The sequence below is a fragment of the Crocodylus siamensis genome, chromosome 3 (genome assembly GCF_052110815.1).
Source record: "Crocodylus siamensis isolate JL-2025a chromosome 3, ASM5211081v1, whole genome shotgun sequence".
Lineage (NCBI taxonomy): Eukaryota > Metazoa > Chordata > Crocodylia > Crocodylidae > Crocodylus > Crocodylus siamensis.
In genome coordinates, this window is record NC_143397.1 from 1756857 (window position 1) to 1778751 (window position 21895).

General features: G+C 48.4%; 2 protein-coding genes across 4 annotated transcripts in view; both read right to left on the minus strand.

The window, feature by feature from the left end:
* Nucleotides 1-21895, minus strand: part of UNC13B (unc-13 homolog B) — a 326084-nt gene that overhangs the window by 177853 nt on the left and 126336 nt on the right. For all 3 annotated transcript variants that reach the window (XM_090037508.1, XM_090037507.1, XM_090037509.1), the window contains 2 exons: nt 17288-17623; nt 16052-16142 (listed from right to left, as the gene is read on the minus strand). In XM_090037508.1, coding sequence (XP_089893634.1) covers nt 16052-16142; nt 17288-17623 — 427 coding nt within the window. The remainder of the gene's footprint in view (nt 1-16051; nt 16143-17287; nt 17624-21895) is intronic.
* LOC149867895 (uncharacterized) lies at nt 20432-21769 on the minus strand. The gene has a single exon (XM_090040690.1). It carries the CDS (start codon nt 21767-21769, stop codon nt 20432-20434), a length of 1338 nt encoding a protein of 445 aa, XP_089896816.1.

Consider the following 21895-nt stretch of genomic DNA (forward strand, 5'->3'; position numbering starts at 1 on the left):
CCTGCGCCAAGGTCATTAATGGACCTATAAATAGGAATGGCTCCAATACCAACCCTTGAAGGAATCCATTACAATCTTTCTAGTAACCTTTTCCATTTCCAACCTTGTCCCCTCGGGCTCTGCGGCCCCGCCATCGGGCACCTCAGAGACGGCCGCCCAGACGGAGCCCACGGTCCCGGGCTCCACGCAGACGGGGCCCCTGGCTCTTGGCTGCGGGGGCTGCCTGTCCCTTTCTCAGGCTCTGGGGCCCGGGAGCATGGCCCCCTCCCCATGCGGGGTCTGCTCCCTGCTGGGGTCTCCGGCGCGCCGGCTGGAGGAGCTCCAGGCCACAGTCCAGAGACTGCGTGCCATCAGGGACTGCGAGCAGGAGACAGACTCCTCCTGCCAGGCCCTTCTCCCCCGGGAGCCGCAGGGGAGAGCTCCGTCTCCCTCCATGGCTAAGGAGGACTCTGGGACCTCCCGCTCTGCCCAGGCAGGGGCATGGACCGAGGTGGTCAAGGGCCCCAAGGCCCGCCGCACCAAGGCCCCTGCCCCGCCGGAGCTTAGCAACAGGTTCGCACCTCTTGCAGCCCCAGCAGAGCCTAGGCAGTTGCCGGCTCCCGCAGGCAGCCCAGGCTCGACCGCAGCTACTGGCCCCGCTCTCCCCAAGACAAAGCATAAGGTGTTTGTTGTGGGAGACCCCATCCTGCGGGGCACCGAGGGGGCGATCTGCCGCCCCGACCCCTTAGCCCGGGAAGTCTGCTGCTTCCCGGGGGCCCGCATCCGAGACACTGCGGAGAGGATCCCGCAGCTCCTCCGGCCCACAGACCCCTACCCCATGCTCCTTATTCACCTGGGCACCAATGACACGGCTCGGAGCACCCCCAGCCAGGTCATGAGGCGCTACAGGGAGTTGGGAGCGGGGCTTAGGGGTCTGGGAGCTCAGGTGGTGTTTTCGTCGATCCCCCCAGTCTCGGGCTATGGGCTGAGGAGGGAGAGGAGGATCCACGCGGTGAAGCAAAGACTGCGGCGCTGGTGCCATCGGGAAGGCTTTGGCTTCCACGACCACAGCCCGCTCTTTGGCGAGAGAGGCAGCGAGCTGCTGGGAAGAGATGGCCTCCACCTCTCTCCCCTGGGGAGGAGGCTCTTCTCAGCCAGGCTGGCTGACCTGCTCCACCGGGCTTTAAACTAAGCCCGCTGGGGGATGGGGGGACTGCTGCCCCTGCTGGCCCGCTGAGCAACCCTTGCAAAGCCAGCAGACCAAGGCACTTAAGGGAGACCACCCCTGCCCCAGCCCTGGCACAATCTGTGGGCAAGGCAAGAGCCCCCAAGGGCACACTCGCCTGCCTGTACACTAGTGCCAGGAGCCTGGGCAACAAGCAGGAGGAGCTCATCCTCCTGCTCAGTGCAAAGAAATACGATGTCATTGGGATAACGGAGACCTGGTGGGACTCCACCCAGGACTGGACCACGGGTACAGAGGGCTATACCCTGTACAGGAGGGATCGTGTTGACAGAAGGGGCGGGGGTGTAGCTCTCTCTGTGAAGGAAAGCTACATGTCCCTGCAAGCTGATGTTGGTGCCGGCATGGACAGCTAGAGACCCTCTGGGTAAAAATTCGTGGGGAATTCGGCACAGGGGACACAGCGGTGGGAGTCTACTACAGACCTCCCACTCAAAGTCCCGAGCTTGACCACGACTTCGCCCGGGAACTGACTGAGGCCGCTTGCTCCAGGACCTTGGTGGTCATGGGTGACTTCAATTACCCGGACATCTCGTGGGAGGATCACTCAGCTAAATCCGAGCGGTCGCAAAGCTTTCTCTCGTGCGTGGATGACCTCTACCTGACTCAAGAAGTCTATGGGCCAACGAGGGGCAAAGCGCTGCTTGACCTGGTACTGGCTACAGGGGACGACCTAATCGGCGACCTAGTGATCGATGGGAAGCTGGGTGACAGCAACCACGAGCTGATCACCTTCACCATCCGCCGTAAAGCTGGCAAGTCAGTCAGCAACACAGAAGTCCTTGACTTCAGAAAAGCCGACTTTGATAAGCTCAAGAGGCTAGTCGGTCAGGCCCTCAGGGACCGTGACCCCAGGGAGAGGGGAGTTCAAGAAGAGTGGCTGCTTCTCAAGGAAGCGATCCTCAGTGCACAAGCTAAATCTATTCCAACACGGAGGAAAGGCAGCAAGAAGGCACAGCAGCCCCCCTGGCTCTCCAGGGACCTAGCAGACCTCCTGTGGCTAAAAAGGAAAGCCTACAAAGGATGGAGGACGGGATTCACCTCCAAGGAGGATTACTTCGCGCTGGTCCAGTCCTGCAGGGAGCAAACCAGGAAAGCCAAGGCTGCAACTGAACTCCAACTAGCTTCAGGCATCGAGGACAACAAAAAGTCCTTTTTCAGATATGTGGGGAGCCGGAGGAAAAGCAAGGGCAATGTTGGACCCCTGCTAAACCAGATGGGGCAACTGACAACTGACGCCCAGGAAAAAGCCAACCTATTAAATTTGCGTCAGTCTTTCATCAGTCCCATGGGACGCCCATGCCTGCTATGGGACAGGGAGATCTGGGTGAGGGGGATCCCCTACCCTCCATCAATGCTGACCTTGTGAAGGAACACCTTGAGAAGCTGGATACCTTCAAGTCAGCCGGCCCTGACAACCTGCACCCCAGGGTACTCAAGGAGCTGGCGAGCGTCATAGCCCAGCCCCTGGCACGGGTCTTCGAGAGCTCCTGGTGCTCTGGTGTAGTGCCCGAAGACTGGAAGAAGGCCAATGTGGTGCCGATCTTCAAGAAAGGGAGGAGAGTGGATCTGACTAACTACAGGCCCATTAGCCTGACTTCTATCCTGGGGAAGATCCTAGAAAAGTTTATTAAGGAGGCCATCCTTGAGGGACTGGCCCAGGCTAACATCCTAAGGGACAGCCAGCACACGTTTGTTGCGGGTAGGTCTTGTTTGACCCATCTCATTTCCTTCTATGACCAGGTGACCTATCACCTGGACAAGGGAGAAGAGATTGATGTCATATATCTTGACTTCAAAAAAGCTTTTGATCTGGTATCCCACGATCACCTCTTGGCCAAACTGCCCAGTTGTGGTCTTGGCTCCACCACGATCCGCTGGCTGGGAAATTGGCTTCGTGGTCGGACCCAGAGGGTTGTGATTGATGGCGGTCACTCATCGTGGTGCCCTGTGACCAGTGGGGTCCCTCAAGGCTCTGTCCTGGGACCCATCCTGTTCAACATCTTCATTAACGATGTGGACATTGGAGTCAGGAGTGGACTGGCCAAGTTCGCCGATGACACCAAACTTTGGGGCAAAGCATCCACGCCAGAAGATAGGCGGGTGATCCAGGCTGACCTGGACAAGCTCAGCAAATGGGCGGACGAGAACCTGATGGTGTTTAACACCGAAAAATGCAAGGTTCTCCACCTTGGGAGGAAAAACCTGCAGCTTCCTTATAGGCTCGGCAGTGCTACGTTGGATAGCACTACAGAAGAAAGAGACTTGGGGGTCATCATTGACCACAAGATGAACATGAGCCTGCAATGCGATGCTGCGGCTAGCAAAGCAACCAAAATGCTGGCGTGCATCCATAGATGCTTCTCGAGCAAATCCCAGGACGTCATTCTCCCCTTGTACTCAGCCTTGGTGAGGCCGCAGCTGGAGTACTGCGTCCAGTTTTGGGCTCCACAATTCAAAAAGGATGTGGAGAAGCTTGAGAGAGTCCAGAGGAGAGCAACGCGCATGATCAGAGGTCAGGAAAACAGATCTTACGATGACAGGCTGAGAGCCATGGGGCTCTTTAGCCTGGAAAAGCGCAGGCTCAGGGGTGATCTGATGGCCACCTATAAGTTTATCAGGGGTGACCACCAGGATCTGGGGAACGTCTGTTCACCAGAGCGCCCCAAGGGACGACGAGGTCGAACGGTCACAAACTCCTGCAAGACCGTTTCAGGCTGGACATAAGGAAGAATTTCTTTCCTGTCCGAGCCCCCAAGGTCTGGAGCAGCCTGCCAGCGGAGGTGGTTCAAGCACCTACATTGAACACCTTCAAGAGCAAATTGGATGCTTATCTTGCTGGGATCCTATGACCCCAGCTGACTTCCTGCCCTTTGGGCAGGGGGCTGGACTCGATGATCTCCCGAGGTCCCTTCCAGCCCTGATGTCTATGAAATCTATGAAATTTCCCATTTTACACCTAGATGGAAGGGATCTAGAGTAGACCTTTGTTGAGTAGATCAGTTGCCTTATCAAAGACAGACAGCATTTCAGTCTCAGGGTAGTGGATCCACGTGTCATCCATCCCACATGAATGGACCCATTTTGGTTGGAAGGTTTCCTGCTGGCAGCATCTGCAATGTTTTACATTTTGCTGACTTATTCTTGGCCCATCACCAGCTGTTGCTGTCACATCCACGTATTTGATTTCAATTTGTGTAATGTCTTTGCGGCATGGACTATGCTATTTACTTCCGTTAGATGGTGCAAATTTAGGTCCCTATATAAAAAATGATGGTACTTCTGTTGCTATGTAAGTAATCGCAAGTCAGGATTTTCACTGCATTCAGTGAAGTAAAAGGAGCAGTCCTCTTTAATAAACTCTCAAACTGGGGGATGGATACAGGGTCTTCAAAGTCCTCATGCACAACTTAAGTTATTAAAGTTTAAAGGTGCACAAGGACTTTATGAAAACCCTGTATATGGAGCTATCCAGATCTGACGTTGCTAAAATGGCAGACTTTAATTGGACACACTAATCTCTCTTTGCAGCCAGGGTCACACGGTTCACCCAACGCCTCCAGGACTAGGAGCCATGCGCTGGTCTCTTTTCCCTCCCTGGGCCACACTGATCCTCAAGGACAAAGCAGGGAGGCACCAGCGGGATGCTCACGAAGCCGGCAGAGCAGCTAGAGCAGTAACTCCAGCCAGGACTAAAGGCTATGTATTTAATGACTTTGATTGTATTTTCTCTATCTCTGCCATCTGCTCCAACCCTCTGACGCCCTCCATCAGTCTCTCCAATTTAGCCTCACCCCATAACTTACTCTCCTTCCCTCGTCTTCCCCTCCCTCCTTCCCTTCTCTTCCCAACGTTTCAGTCCCTTTCACTCCTCTCCTTCCCTGCCTCTTGAAGCTAATATGTCCTCCTAATTTACTACCACATCCTCTGCCTCCACCCCCAGCCCAGTGCTAGCATGTTTGCCACCATCACTTCGAGCAATCTGCTTTTATATTATATCTCTTCTCCCCCACCCCAGCCACCACCCTTTGGCCTTTCTGAGCTATTTAAACTGTAAGCTCCTGTGGGTAGGAACTACCGCTCTGTGCATCAACAGACTCTAGCACAAAGGGACCCTAGCCTTGGCACTCCCACATTCAACATGATTATTAATCATTTCCTGTTCTCCAGCTGCAACTTTTGCAATAAATAATGGACGGGAAAAAAAGGCACTCTTCTCCTAGCTATTTAAGTGCAAGATGTACAGTACCAGAAGTATCCAACCAGCTCCTGATCAAATCAGAAATCTGTGCAGGACTGGGAGAAATGCACGTGTGATGTCCCCCTACACATAAAACATGTTAGCAGTGATATTCCAGATATAACTATGGAAAACAGCAAAAAAAGGAAAGAGATGGCACTAACTGACAAAAAGGCAGCATATGTTCAAGCAGTTTTTTGCTTTAGCTACAGGCTTCATCTGAATCTATAAGCATGACATTATTTCGAGCGTCTGTTAGCACGTTAACCGTGAATGCTTCTTCCCCAATGCTCTCAAATGCTCCTCGTTAGCTTGTCTCTCTCAGAGCCTCGTGCTCAGAAACCCAAGGCCCGCTGCTAACAGCATAGTGCCATCCCCTTGCACAGATTGCTTCGACAATATGCAAAACTGGGAAAGTTCCCCTACTCCCACACAGAGTCCTAAAAATAAGTGTGAAGTCTGGCTCTCCTAAGAGCCAACTCTATTTTTAAGAGCTGGGTTATGTTGTAAGTAGGAGTCCCCACCTACATCTCTCGCTGCACCCCAGTTCTGATCCTGATTTATTCCAGCCACAGATGGATCCATTTGAATTCCCTGGTGCACAGGTCCTGTACAGACATCGGGACACTTCAGCCTTTCTGGAGTTGCAGTCGCTCCTGTCCTGCCTGCTCCTGGCTTAACTGGGCTTTTATACACCAAGAGCAAGCGTGTGGTGGCAGAGCACCTAAGATGTCTCGCTGCTGCTCCAGAGGTGAGAGCTCAACCCCTGCTCGAGACTGTAGCTGTCCCCAGGCACCTGAGCCTGCTCCCTTCTGAAGACTGTAAAAAGCAGAGAGAAAGGATAGTGCAGGTCACCTTCTCCAGTATTTCAGGTGGGCCTCTACAGCTTGGCGTTTGCTCTAAAGAGAGCCGAATCCACCAGTCTGAACTGCTGCTCTGAAGAAGCCTCCAGAGACATCATGTTGTTATATTTTCCCAGTGAAGACTTCTGTATCAGTACCAGTAGCGAACAAAGAAATGACTGTTTAAACCACTGTGTCAGGTATCCAGGTGGTAGCCGTATTGGTCTAGAGGAAAAGGCAATCAGGACTTGTAGTAGAGATGATATCCTTTATTAGACCAACAAGATTTTTGCAAAAAAAAGGCTTTAATTGCAAGCTTTTGGGCAGAAACACCTTTCATCGTGACATTACTGCAAACTGAGAAGCAGCAGCACAAGTGACTGCAGAGATGTGCCATCTGTACTTCTGTCACAAATGTACCCAGATCAGGGCAGGCCGAGTCACTCGTGTCCTTTCTGGAGTAGCAGTTCGTACGTTTGGCACCTCCAGAAGGAGCTAGAAGGAGGGAAGAAATAGTCTCCTTAAAGCCACAGGTAAAAGGAGACATTTACTGCGATACAACCCAACTGTCCTTGGATGGTAATAAGACAAAGTGTGACACAACCAAGCACAAAAGAGAGTGAGTGTGAGAGAGAGAGTGTGTGTGGTCAATTCTGTTACAACCGTGTCATCATGTGAAAGTTTGGACAATTGTTCTCAGCTACCCACTAAACAATGTGGGAACATAAAGCGCACACCAGTTGCACGAGCTGAACTGCTACGCTCAAATTAAATAGCTGTTATTTTTGGCAAAGCAGATGTATAATGTTTCACACGCGTGAAAATGGTGTAGTAAAGCTGTGATGCTGAATAACTCCAGACTCAGAGAAGAAGGTAGCCATTTTATACCGGCTTCTCTGAGCCTTGCCATCAGACAGGAAGCTAGGAACCGAAGATGCAGAAGCTTAACAGGAAAATTAAGTTAACTTGCCAGGAACTGAAGTTCTTCCAGATGCACGGACCACAATCACCACTCTCACTTGTGGATGCGTCTCACCCCGAGCTTTGACTGCAGATGTCCTGCCTTTGCAGTGCTAACAGACCGAGCACTAGCCCTGCCCCTCCAAATACCCCGTGCAAAGGGGATGACGGGCGGTACACACTTCCTGTTCACTTGTTCCCTCTCAAATGCAGAGTCCTGTATTACCCTGGCCCAGGAACAGGGCCAGGAGGATGGGATCTGAACATGCAGGAAGAAGCTGCATCTCTAGGACCCCCAGTAACTGATGGAGAGCTTCATTTTCTCTCTTGAGTAAATAGTTTCTCTCTACTGGGTGACACCTAAACAGTGCTCACATGTACCGGGAAGCAGGTCTCAGACTCGCCTTTGGCAAAGCGGTCCTACAGTAGCTGTTTGCAGTTGTATTGTCTGGCCCAGAGACTTGCACAGTACAGCAATACTTCGTGAAGACGTGTGTGGACCTTGAGATGGCTGCTCTGCAGATGTCATTCCTGGGGAACGATGTCACGCTGGGATGCCACGGAAATACCGTGGGCTCTGAGGGAAGATGCCCACATCCCCAGTGGCAGATCCATCTGGGCAGTCTCACAGCATACATTTATTAACACCCGAGATGCAGACCACCTCAGGGCTGATGTCTCTGTACCTTAAGATCTGTCACCAATGCAAAGAGCTCTGGTGACTTGCTGAACAGTTTGGTCCTATGGAGGTAATAGGGCAAAGCTTTCAACAGCTAGCCTGCGTGGCAAAGCTTCTGTTCATAACAAGCAGGACTTCGGGAGAGGGAGTGGGGTGGGCAATACCATCAGCAAGTTGACTAGCTGGACTCAGCCCACATTCCTGCCTGAGGTGATCAAAGACTTTCATTTGACCCCAAATCAAAGTCTTTGACAACCTCAGGCAGGAACTTTAGTTGAATTCTTAAAGTCATCTTATTTGGAAAAAAGGTGGTAGAGACGGAGGGGTTAGGATCTCACCCACCCTTCTGGCCAGTGTAATCACTACCCGAAAGGCCATGTTTATGGAGAGATGGAGATGGAAGTGTGCTTCTGTAGGCTCAAAGGATGATCTCGTTAGCAACATGAGGACAAGATTCAGGTCTCATTGTGGACCTGGACCCCTCCCTTGGGGACAGACCAGACAGGCCAGAAGAAACCTTAGGGCTGTCAGGTGAGAAGACGCTTGCTGACCCTTCCAACACGGTGGGGAAAGACGGGAAATGCCTGCTAGGTAGACCTGAAGTAAGCGGACAGCAATATCTAGCATCTTGACTGTGGGGTGCCAAGATGCAGGAGTTTGCTGCATGGTCTTGGTTGCATCCAAAAAGGAGGCGTTTCTGCTCCAAGTGCAAGGGGCGTCTGGTGGCTAGACAAGAACTCGCCCTCAGGTCAGACACAGAACCAAGCAACTGGCTGCATAGAAATATCTGAAGCATAGTCTCAGCCTTTTCTGGTGTTGAACTTGAAGAACTGACAGCTTGAGCAGCTGTCAAGGATATGGGATTCCCCCGGGCAGAAAACGCTGTGTGTAGCTGTCAGAAGCTGGCCTCAGACCATTACCCAAACACCAAAGCCAGAAGCCCAAAACATGGGTGGCTTTAGGCAAGGCCATCAATTAAAGGCAAAAAGATGCATTTTAGTAGATGCTAGAAGCAAGGGAAAAAAATGGCAAGTTCAAACAGAGAGAAGCGGGACAGGCAGCCAAAAGCTTTGCCCACAAGACCACAAAAGAGAAGGCCCTTGGGACATCATCATGAAGGAGACAGAGGGGCCTGGCATCAGGTCCAGGCACCATGCCACCCTGAAGGGCTATGGGCTACTGCAGAGAGAAACAGCACTCTCAAAACACGCTTCCTGGGAAGGCAAAGGTATTTGAGAGAGCAAGGAGAGAAAAAGCAGGAAACCATACGGGTTCAGCAGGCTTCTTATGACTCGTGGCCAGGAGGACGCACATAGCACTGCCTCAAGCCAAGTGGTGAGGCTGATTGAGGAGCACTGCCCTTTATCCCCCTGGGTGGTGGCACAAGGAAAGCAGGGCAGAAGTGCACTCTCCAATAGCACGTCCTCAAAAAGCCTTCCAGTGAAAGCTCAGGGCAATGAGACATGCCCACAAGTTAGAGCACGTACCTGGACAATTATGCAAAAGGAGAGGTTATCCTACTCTGAGACTCATCAACGTGTTTCCCCCAAAAGACAGTTACGCGCAGCATTTTCACCAAGAAAAGCAAAAATATTTCCTTGCAAGAATTCACCCAATGTACATCGTTCTAACAAATAACACATGGTAAAATATAATCCTCCGCAACTATGCAAGACACTGGGCCAAGATGCCATAATTTCAATGCTGATGTTCAATGTTTTCTGTCCCAAGTAAGAAAAATCAAAGGAAATCAGAAGTGATTGCCACACTTATAGACGCTTACAGAAAATCCTCCTAACAATTAAGCAGGTTTCTGCTTGACTAGTCCATATAAGAAGGCTATTGGGCAGAAGGCTACTACTCTAGGAAGATGCTTACTTTTCAATTCCACTTTTGCTCAGAGACCAATTCATCCAAAGCTGCGCAAGCTCATGACAGCATTAGTTGTATGCACAAAAACACATGAATTAAAGGGACCTCCAGGATCTTCTGGATTCCCGTCCAACCCCCTGCATCTAAACCATCCTAGGCAGATGCCTATCCAAAAGAAGAGGTCCCACCATTTCCCCAAGCAATGCGATTCATGGCCCTACTGTTCTTGCCATTAGAAACATCACCCACATCTCCATGCAGAAAATCATCCTTTTGCTAGTGTTGAAGTTCAGTTAAGGCAGATAAGCAAAAGGTAGGTCCTCAAAGAGATTTAAAACGAAAACTGAATAAATACACTTTTCTATTCCTGTAGGACGGTGTTGCTATTTGTGCTTGCTGGTAAGAGCCAAGAGATGAGACAAAGCTGATTTCCTCCTCCAAGTAGAACACCTCAGTAATTTAATTCCAAGAAGCATGAATAGCCAGTAAGAAGAAAAGAAATAATGGATACAGGTTACTTATGTCCCATTGCAAAATAACTGTATACTACAGACTGCACCAAAGACCGGAAAGCACCTAAGCTTGAAAGTGATCTGGTGAGTATGATCAGGACTGATAAGCCTAGATACTTGCTTATTTTAGTTTCCGAGTGCCTCCCAAGTATTCATCACAGCATGCTTACGAAGAATAAAAGTAAGATCTTCATTTGGGAGGTAAGTATTTGAAATGCACAAAAATTAAGATGTAGAACAACTAATGACAAACGCAATTGCCCAAGGCCATACAGAGCCCTGGTCTTGTGTTTTAGGCATAAGACCAAGCTGTTCTCTCCACTGTACCAGCTGCATCTTTGACAAAGGTAAAGTAGAGGGACACTCAACAGACTGTCATGCCAGCACTGCAGAATTTGATCAGCAAGTTTTCTCAAGACTGGAGAAACCCTCCTGGATACAGTACCTTGCAAAGAACAACGTCTGCTGGCTGGTAATGAAATCCTTCACTTGAACAAGAACGTTACAGCAACCCTCTGAAAAAGCACGCGCTCAGAACTGAAATTTAATTTCTCTGCTAATGTGTGGGATGCTTCAGAAATGCACAGCTTACTCATCTTCATTGCACCGGCAAAAGACATTTGTCTTTTTTTCTTTTTTTTTTTTTTAAAGGAGGAGCTAAACATCAAACAAGCACCAGGTTCAAAACCATCAGTCACTGTACTGTGAAGTGTCAGTGGATTAGGAATGAGCTGGGGAATTCCTCACTTCCAGATGACCCGTTTAAAAACTTCAGTACAGATTGCTAGCAAAGCAAAGTGTTGGCACATCACATACTTTTTTGGGGACTGCTCATCTACTTCGGCTTCCTAGACTTTTTGGGAAAACCGGCTACCTAGGTAGCAGAAATGTTCAATATTCCCCAATGGCTGACTGTAATAAGCGGAGAAGCTAGGTGGCTTGGGATAGGTTGGTAAAGGATCTAGGTTTGCATGAAGGTGGCAGCAGGTGTACCTACGTGAGATGCTAAATGCACAGTAAACTAATTCTACCGTGCATTAGGGCATCGTGGCAAAAGCTGTGCTAATGCACAGTAGAATTAGTCTACTGCACATTAACATCACTACAAAGGCATGTGCTGCAGAGTAGCAGTTACAGTGCGTTGAGTTATTACATGTACTAAACTTAATGTGCAGTAACTACAGCACATGCAGGTGTGCACAGTGAGTCCAAGCACGTCCTACATCTCACAGAAGCAAATCAGAGTAGCCTCGTGCTCTTCGATTGAGTGGGCACACGTGACATACCGATCAGTGGATTCAAGATCAGTAATGGAGGGGTTAGTTATCCTGGATCTAAAAAACAACCGGATGATGTTAGAGATTCCCATCTATACAACAGTGGATGCTGACTCTAGATAGAAGCATGAGATATGAAATACTGCAATACAGATGAAGGAAAGGAGTAGACTGCTTAGGGCACCTTTTCTAGCCCCCTCCTCATATGAGGTGAGCAGAGCAGATCCTAAATACGCCTGCTCAGTCACGACTCGGCTGCCAAACTGCATGCTTGTCTCCAATTCCAAGTGCTAATGACCACCCCGCAATCGTCACCTCTGGGTAGATCCATGGTTGGGGCTACCAGAAATCACCAGCGCCCGGCCTCACTGCCACTCGCCAATCGCCACAAGACTGCCTATTAAAGAAAAATGTCTCCTTGTGCCTTCTTTTAACGTGGGGACACATCAGCAACCACATGGGAAAGACACCTTACTCTAATGGCCAGGGAAACCTAGACGACCAGAGGTTTCTATTCCACGGCAGCCTGCATACACCTCTGCAGACACCGTGACGTATTCTTTCTTCATCCTGCTCTGCCTTCGACGACTTGTTCTTGGGTTGCTATTAGTCTGAAAGCCTAGCTCTCAACCTTGCCATCAAGGGTGACCCTACTAGCAGTACAGCCCTGCAAACGGCATCACTCTCATGGTCCCTGGGAGCAGACAGGCCTCTCCGCCGCACCAAGATTATGATCCATGGGAGAGGCATCAAGCAAGTAGGGGAAGGGGAGGGAGGGGGACAAAAGAGTTAAGTGGGGAGATATGGTCTAGATGACGTCTCTGGACAGGGGTGTACAACAGAAGAACAGTTTTCAAGTCTGAAAAAATTGGAAGGTTTTAGTTTCATTAGTCTGAAAAAAACTCCAGGGGGAAGAGTGAAAGAAACCAGCTTACTCTGAAGTAAAGACAATTGAAATTAAATACTAGAAATATCTAACTCTAAAGACAGTTAAACCACTTGGAGCAAACTCTCCAACCAGCAACGCCATGGACTCCTTTTCATTGGAGGTTTTTAGAAACATCTGCCAGAGATGGTCCACGATATACTTATCCTGCCTCAGGTGCAAGAGGGAGGATGGAGTCTATGACCCCTTGAGATAGCATCATCAATACGTAGGGCAGGAAGCTGTTTAATTCCACGGTATACATGAATCCAAAATTTTGGGGGGGGGGGGGGAAGAAGATTCCTGTTTTAACAGATGATGACTTACAGCTGTTTATTCACAACAAGACTTTAAAAAAATATAAGTACCTATAGCTAGAATCTCAAATCTTTATCATAAGTACCCTGAAAAGAGGCCTAATTTTCAAAAATTATAAATACCCTGTAAGAGTCTGAACAAGACTGAGGATAAGGCTGATCCCAAGAAGGCCAAAAAAGGAGAGTCACTAATCACCTCCAGGACAACTGTGATGGGGCACAGAGATGCATTCAAAAGGGGAGGCTCATGATATTTAAGCGACTGTCCAGTTGGCAGCCTGTGGGCTGCAGGAGGCATTGAGACGAGGCTCCCAGCCCAGGTGTCCCTCCCCACATCACTCGACCAAAGTCTCCAGGGTCCCCCTCCTTCCTGCAGCTGCTCCGGAGCTGGACAGCTCCAAGCTAAACAACACTTCCGGTTTCTGGACTACTAAACAGGATGGAACAGAAATGCGACTATTTAATTTCCAAGATGAAGATTTCAAAGCCAGTCTATTTTGTAGAAAACTGCATCTTACACATACACAAAAATTCAAAGGAAAAATTACTTAAATTCCTTAGGGTATGAATAAAAAGCAAATAAATCAATGTAAACCTTGTATATAAAAAATGAGAAAAATTTCACATTACAGCTTCCTACCAAAAGTTGTAGCTCTAGAAAAACGGACAGACATTCAGGACCTGAAGATCCATGTCCAGTACTCTGAATAGTGCTTTTGGCCCTCGAGTGCAATGGCTTTTCTGTATTACATAATAAATATAAAAGCTGCACAACAACTTTGATAGATGTACAGACTAGTACAGAAAGGGGGGAAAAAGAAATTGGACTCAGCTTTCATTAACTCAGAACTCACTTAGACTTGCCCACACTTGAATATTATTTTGGATTTAAGCAGAGCGTGAATTTAATGTGCAAGAGCTATTGTTAATGGACGCTCTTGTCCCTGCCCACCACACAAAGCTCCTGTGGAATAACCTACTGCAATTAATCTTCTGCAGAGAGAAAGTGTATGAGGATGATGGTTCAGTGAGTCATTCACAGCCCCTTCAAGACTCAAAATCCTGGTTTAATCCCAGGGGTAATTAAGCTTCATTCTCATGAGATGGCTACAATATTGCAGAGACCAATCAGCTAAGAAACGATGGAACAAATCACACTTTTTTTTTTATTTATCTGTGTCCCTATTCAAATGTATCTAATGCCAACAACCAGAGACAAAAATCTCTGCTGCCAGAAGGCATTTTTCTTTCTATAACGTGCATACTTAGTCATTACTTTTAATTGATCAAATCTTAAATTAAATTGTTACTCTTTCACTGACTCATGATACTGTAGGATCCATGCATAATGCTTGCATTAGTGCTAAACCCTTCTCAGGTGGGAGGCTGGATGGCTCGAGGGATTTATCATCACTAAGGAGCTTTCTGTCTCTATCACTGGTAAAAATTCCCACCTAGACCATTAGCAGAAGTCCCTACACCTAGCTCAGCAGTTTATGTGAAATGAATTTGCCAGCTCAGATCAATGCCCAACATACACACTACTACATTACCAAAACCAGCATTAGAGTCAGCACCCCTAGATGTCTGCAGACCACATCAGCAGAAAAAACAAGATGTGAATTCAATCTTGTGTGTATGCCCATACGCATTAGGAGTTTTAAACATGTCTCGAAGCCCTGCCAATTACAACCCGGCAACCTGAAGCCCATCCTGCTTAAAAATGGAGTTTATCTAACCCCAAGTGATCCTTTTTCTCTGACCTTACATAGCAAAAGCTCATGCAGATGGCAAATATTATTCTGTGAGGAAAGGATCCTAGTTATGGCCAAGACTAGCTAAAGAAAAAGCTCTGAAGCACATGGCAGAAATGGCCCCTCTAGTGACATGGGCCCATACTGCCCCAGCTGAAGAGGCTGCAACTGGCACCTGTCTATCTCCTACACGCGACGTTACTGCAGAGCAGTCAAAGCCTCCAGGCGGACAGAAGCAGCTGTAACATCCAGCAGGCACCGAGGAGGGTGTCATACATACGTGGAAGACATAGCATGCTTGCATCCTCAAGCAGAAGGTTACCATTTACAGAAAAGAGAACACACCACGTCCCCCGGGTGTGCAGAAACCCAGATCCACAAAAGCCTGGAAGTCTTCCTGCAAACTGGTTCGGCACACTTCAAACCACTTGAGTAATTTATTCAAACTAAAGTATTTTAGACAAAGAACATGTGCAGTCTCTTCCTTCTACACTGCCAAGTAACAAGGTTTAGAAACCTCATATTTTCAGAGATGTCAGAATACTTCACTACTTCTACACCAGGGATTGACAACATTTAAGACCCAACTGTCACTGCGACCATCCGATCGCCTACACAGCTCCCCCAGCTCTGTGCCAAAATCTTCTCTAATGCCTCCCTATTGGAGCCTCCACTTACCACTGCACCAATTTCAGGGAATTTCCATCACCAATAGCAATAGATTACCCCAAATTCTGCACTAAGGGGAAGTGCAGGCTGCAGTAATAGGATGGGAGAACAGCCCTGGGCACAGGGCAAGGAGGACGAGTGTGGCTGCCTGCGGGACACTGCGTAAGGGTTCAGCAGCATGTGACAAATATATGGTGCAGGCCAAAGTGAGACTGCCCCTGAAGCTGATCCTTGCCACCTTGGGCTGGCTTGTCCCTACATGGAGCCCACAAGCCACAGGTCACAAACCTCCTTCTAAATCCTTGTTTCAGTAAATAGTTACAATGCATTTGACTAAAAGCTTCTCAATGAACAATTTCACGCTATAAAATAAATCATCAGCTCTGACAGAGGCTAACAAAAGACTAACACATCAGTTTGAAAACCAGTATGAATTTGAAAGGAGTTTAAAATGACTGATTCCAAGCCAGCTAGAGCCGTGTCCACCCATCTGTTTCAAATGCATTATACAAATGAGCCAGTAGTTTTACTGTTCCTGAAACTTTTTCATGGCTATTCAGCTCCAGGCCCATGTTAAGCCCCATCTGGAGTGTTCAGCTACTGACGCTGGAACTTCAATACTGCACATGGGTTTCTGCTTCCTACAGTACACATACCTGGTTGTGGAAATGAAAACAGTAAGGGTGCATCCCAAGAGTGACACTAAATTAAGCTTTCAGACAAAGCACAAAAAATTATCAAGAGCAGAAAAAGTGAGAAACAAAACACCATTGAGCCCCTACCTCTTGAAGCTGCAGTCGCACTTTATTAATGGTTCGAATCCAATGAGCTCGTGCTGGAGGGAAAAGTGGGGTTTCATTTTCATCAAGGTACCTTTAAAAATGAAGAACAAGAAAACAAACTTTTGAAACAGCAAAGTACAAGGTGAAAAAGATTTGCACAAAACCTGTAGTTATTGGAAAGGAACTGGAATCATAGAAAATGAGGCTGGAAGGGACCTCAGAAGTCATCTAGTCCAACCCCTGCCCCAAGCAGGACCAGCCCCAACTACATCATCCCAGACAAGAATTGTCTACCTGGATCCTAAAAACCTCAAAGGATGGAGACTCCACTACCTCTCTGGGGAGCCTGTTCCAGTGCTTCACCACCCCCCTAGTGAGAAAGTTTTTCCTAATATCTAAACTCAACTTCCCTTGCTGCAGCTGGAGCCCATTGCTCCTTGTCCTGTCACCTGCCCCCGCTGAGACCAGCCCAGCTCCATCCTCTTTGCAGCCCCCCTGCAGGGAGGTGAAGGCTGCTGTTCAATCCCCCTCGGTCTTCTCTTCTGCAGACTCAATCAGTCCAGTTCCCTCATCCTCACCTCACCAGTCCTGTCCCCCCGCCCCCAACCATTTTCCTTGCCCTCCACTGGTCCAGTGTGTCCACATCCTTTCTGTAGCGGGGGACCCACAACTGGGCACAGGACTCCAGATGTGGCCTCCCCAGCATGGAATACAGAAGAAGAATCACTCCCTCGATCTGCTGGCAACGCTCCTACCAATGCAGCCCGGGATGCTGGTAGCCTTCCTGGTGCAGTACAATGCAGGTTCAGCTAAGGATGCTCACAAATTTCCAGGAGACAATTAACAGTCCCAAACAAGCTCTGGTAAGAAAGAGGCCTACATAGTGTAGCTCAGGATAAGGGACAAGGGCATGAAACATCTACCATGTGAAAAAAGGACCTCCTGAATTTCTAAAGAGAATGAACGTTTGGCTCAAATGGCTGGTCTTTACCAGCCTGTGAAGTGCCAGACACTTGACAGCATAGGAATTATCAGTCAGAATTAAAAAAAAAAAAAAAAGAAAGAAAGTATAGGTCAATTATTCTGAGAAAAGCAAATTGCTGATCTAGGAGGAAGAAGCCGGTGCAATTATCTAAGAGGCGAGCACTAGGAGACAAAGGGCTTAAAAAAAAAGAGTTTAGCACTTCTTCCATCAGTCCCATGTACTTGATATTGCCATTCTGCATTACCACTTACCTCTCTGCGAGTCCTGCACTGGTAGCTTGGGGTTGCTCAAGCTCGAGAGGTAACTTGGGTGTGGAAGGGTCCTTAACTTTCTCTTCTTGCTCGCAGACTTTTTCCTTCTCTGCTTGGCTATCAAATCGCTTGGGCTCCTCCTGCCCATTGTGCCACTCCTGGCCATCCTTCTGGTATGTGCCAGGAATGCAGTAGAAAGGGTTCGACTCTGGCTCCCGTGGCTCCTCTTCTTGCTCAGAGCCGTGGGCACTCTCCTGGCAGGGGTCTGGCTCGCTGAGGTGAGAGCTCCCCTGGCTAACGCTGCATGAGGAGCCATATCTACTACTGCCGGCAGGACTGTGAGAGAGTGGGAGATGAACACATCAGAAAAACCCTGAGAACAGCAAGCATGATACTGCACAGACATTATCTACACGACGAACCTGGACCAAACCTCACTGATGTTCTAGTTTGCCATCAAATCCTGATATCAAACAACTGAAACCCCTGAGCTAGTCAAAATGACACCTGACCTACTGAATCATCTAGAAGTCCTACGAGAATCCCTCGACTGCGAGGGGCTGCTGAAGACTACAAGAACGTAAATGCACTGCCTACCTGCACATTGTATACAATAATCCACCCACCGTACACTGAATTGTAGCAGCAGTCATCCAAGCAATAGAATATTCCCCTCTCCTACAGAAATTCAGCCCGAAGTTGACAATGAAGGTATCTGAATTGCTGGATAGAAGCAGAAACGTAAACATGGGAATTATAAATAAGAGCTCATCTTCCACTATTCTGGATGCTCTTTGCTTCATTATTATTTTTCCTGCTGTCAGGTTTTGTCACGCAGCCTTTTACACTTGGCTGCCACTGCAAAAAGTACAGTAATTTTTTATCATTAATACCAGCTGGGCAAGACTGCTGCCCCTTGCCATGTGTAGAAGGAGTGACCATTCTTAGTCAAAGTAGCTCCGAGATCTGAGTCTAATGTCATTATTTGAAGAGCTGTGCCTCTATCAAAAAAAAAGAAAAAGAAACCAGCAAGGAAGTAAGAGGCCCATTCCAGTCTTATGTTCTTAAACTTTACACAGGAAAAAAAAGAAGTGCTGGGGTGGAAATTTCAAGGTCAAGCTCTCCTGCAGGAGCCATTAGTAACTGTCTTGCATCTGTATGTACTGCTTTGCTCCACCCTCCAGAGCATAGATTCCCAAGCAGGGTGCCACAGCACCCCGGGGTGCCCAGAGAGCCTTTCAAGGGTGCCACAGGGTGCTGCACAGTGAGCGTGGTTAGGTGTGTAAACATGATTCACAAGACTAAGCCAGAGATTTCAAATGGGAGTTCATACTGGCAAAAGTATTCTGACCTGCTGTGATCCTTCTGAGTTCTTTGCAAAAGAAGAATTGCTCTATTCTTTTTCTGCACTCAGGCGTGAAAACTAAGAGCTGGCATTTTCCAAGGATGCCTCGAGTCCAAAAAGGTTGAGAATTATTGTTCTAGGGCAAGGATATTTTGGCCTCAATATGGTGAACAAAACATCAGTTATTCATTGTGGGAAGTGATTTGGGCTCACGAATCATGGTCATGGCCTCAAAGAAAATTATGGCTGGAATGGCATTCAACAGGTCATCTAAGGCAACGCCCTGCTCCAAGCAGAGCTCTCTCCGTCCCCCTGCCCAACCCAGACAAAACCTTATTGAACCTAGTGGTTCTCAGCCTCTTTAGACTCCCCTAGACAGACTCAAGGCACCCCTTCAAAAATGTCAGCTCAGTTTTCCCTCTTTGTTGCCTACAGAAAAATAGAGATGTGTTTCTAGTGCAAAGGACTCAAAAAGACACAACTCTGGATTTGTTTGAAATCTCTGAGTTTATCTTGGGAGCTGTGCCTGAAAATATAGTGGGTGCCTATGCACGGGCAGCGCGGCTGCTCCGATGTGCTGTCAGTGTAGCTCATGAGAGCAGATCCAGTGAATCGAGTCTGCTGGAGTGTGGCAATTACTGTGCTCCAGCGTCTCGTGTATCAGCGTCCCCACATTTGAAAAAGGTGGCAGGGGCACTTTATCTAAAGCTCACAGGGACGCCGATACACAAGATGCTCTGGGCACTTTAATTAGCAAGGCTCTTGGAACCGCTCTAATTAAAGCACATCCCCCCCCCCCAACACACACACACACACTCCCCCGGAGCACACATATAAACCCCTGCAGCACCCTGGTTGGGAATCACTGGTCCAAACATTTGAATTGGGCAGCTGGAAGGTAACCAAGGACATCTCAGACAGGCTAAACTGTTCACGAGACTTTGGTACCGAATGAGCAGCCTCGGAGTCCGATGTCCTTTTCGCAGCACAGGTAAATACAGGACGTGAGGAGGGCAAGTTCCCTTTTACAACCCCCTGGCACAAGCTGAGCAGATCTCTAATCTTGAGAAATTAAGGCATCATTAATTTGGTGAATGCACAGGGAAAAGTGGGGATTCACAAATTACTGCAAGCCTCATTTAGTAGCAGCCTGCACCGCCTGGCGCTGCCTTTGTGCAGGTTTCACCGAGGCTGATGTATTAAAACATTAACCTGTAATACCTTCATTGCCACCTTTGGGAACATTTGAAAGCTTGAAGTGACCTGAAAGCAGCTTATATATTTCAGTAATAGCTATTCCAATGCCTAATTACACTTCTCTCAAATGATTAAAAGGCCTCTTCTGCTTTAAAAGATAATTTCAGTATTCTCCCCTGATGCATTATCAAGTGTTACTTTTTAAAAAGAATATACAATGTGATCATCACTAAACAAGGAAGCAGAATGAAGGAAGCAAACTCAGACGTTTATCACACAAAGAATTAAGTTGTGAAAGACAATTGAAAGCAGCACTCAAAGCAAGCCTTTCACAGACACAGAGCAAAAAGAGTGCACACGAAAGCTAATTACATTCTTAAAAAGACAAAGAAGAGCTGAGGAAGTTGAGAAAATGATACTAGGGCTGGCTGTGTAATCTAATGTCTATTAATTACTAACATCCTCTAATGTCAACTACTAGGAATGCTACAAACCACTGCTAATAATTAGGGATAGGATTGGACTAGGAACAGTAGCACCAAACTGGACAGCTACTGCTGGGAGACATGCATTATAAATGGTCCATTGCTTGAAACCATTTATTATGCTTCTTTTGTAACTGGCCTGTTCTTATTCAGCGGTCCCATGCTATTCACATCGGCTGGCTGCGTTCCAGGGTGGAGGGCTGCTGCGTTAGGACAAAAGACAAAATCACTCTCTTTTTGTACTGAATGGCCCTGCCCGCGTGTCAACTCTTCTAGCGGTTTTCCCTCCGGGGGAGCAGGGGATTGATTGGAAACTCTGCTCTGCTGCTCTTCAGACTCCCCAGCAACATCATCCCCCAGCTCTTTGCTCGACTCCTCATCAGCAGCGTGGGGTCCACGTGGCTCTTCACACCGTTCGTGGGTCACTGTCCCAGCCTGCTCGAAAGACACGCCCAAGTCCACATCTGGATCCGTCAGCGGAGCAGGGACAACAGGCTCCCAATTCTCTTTTGCACCAACTCTTCCTGGCACCGCTGCATCTGGTTTCAATGAAGCCTGCGGTAGTACCTCGGAGTCCTTCTTCACACAGGCCTCCTTGCTGTCTTTTTGCCAAGGAAAAGAAAAATCGAGCCGCTTGCCAAAGATAGCTCCTTGGACACCGTCTGGCTTACTTGCTCTCTCTTCAACACCTCCCTCAAACAAAGTTGAGGAAAACTTCTTAAAACTGGACATGAGACCTGGCTCAGGCCCCGCTTTAGTTGCCGAAGGTGGTGGCTGTGAGAAAAAGGACCCAAATGGCTTTCCACCATCAGCCGATGACATGAAATTAAGTTTCGGTAAACTAGGTATAGCGGGTATTTCGAACACAGGTTTGCTGCTGCTTCCATGTGTAGGAACGGCGGCTGGCTTGCTCTGCTCATGCCGGCTGCATTTGAAGCTGGCTCCTTCTGCAGCCACGTTGTGAATGGGTAAATGCTCCCTCTCCACGGCAGCAACGCTCGTTACATCTGGAGGCAGGAAATGAGCACCCCACTCATCCGGGGCACTAAGCTCTGGTTCCAGGGTGCTGGTCACATTAGCATCCCCCCAACTCTCTGGAGTGACTTGCTGTGTGTCACGTGTGCTACTTGGATCCAGCTGGCACAAGTCTGTATCCGCTTCACCAGTGAAGGCTGCAGGTTCGAGCTGCATCCTACTTGTGTGCTCAGCTTGAGAAGAGCTGCCACCAGCTTCGTGAGCAGAAGTCATTTGGTCTTCTGCAACGTTTGCAAGGGCTGTATCTAACTGGTGCAAAATGAGCTCCGCCTGGCCAGCTGGCATTGCTTCTTCCATGCCAGCTGCATGATCCAGATGTGGAGGGCACGAGTCGGCATGCCCAGGCTCCTCCTCGGAGAGCTGTGCATGTGCGTTCAACTGCACAATTTCCGGGGCATGATGTTCTCCTGAAACCAGCATTTCTGAAGCTTGCATTTGAGGCTGCTCTGGACCGATTTCAAGCCACGCATTTTCTTCAGTCAAATAAAGACTGAGGCTCTCTTCTACTAAGCAGCGACCATGAGTCTGCTTCAGAGATGTGCTGGT

What these genes read in the sequence shown, in the direction of transcription:
- LOC149867895 (XM_090040690.1), bottom strand. Translation starts at nt 21,769, where the DNA reads ATGCTGGTTTCAGGAGAACATCATGCCCCGGAAATTGTGCAGTTGAAC.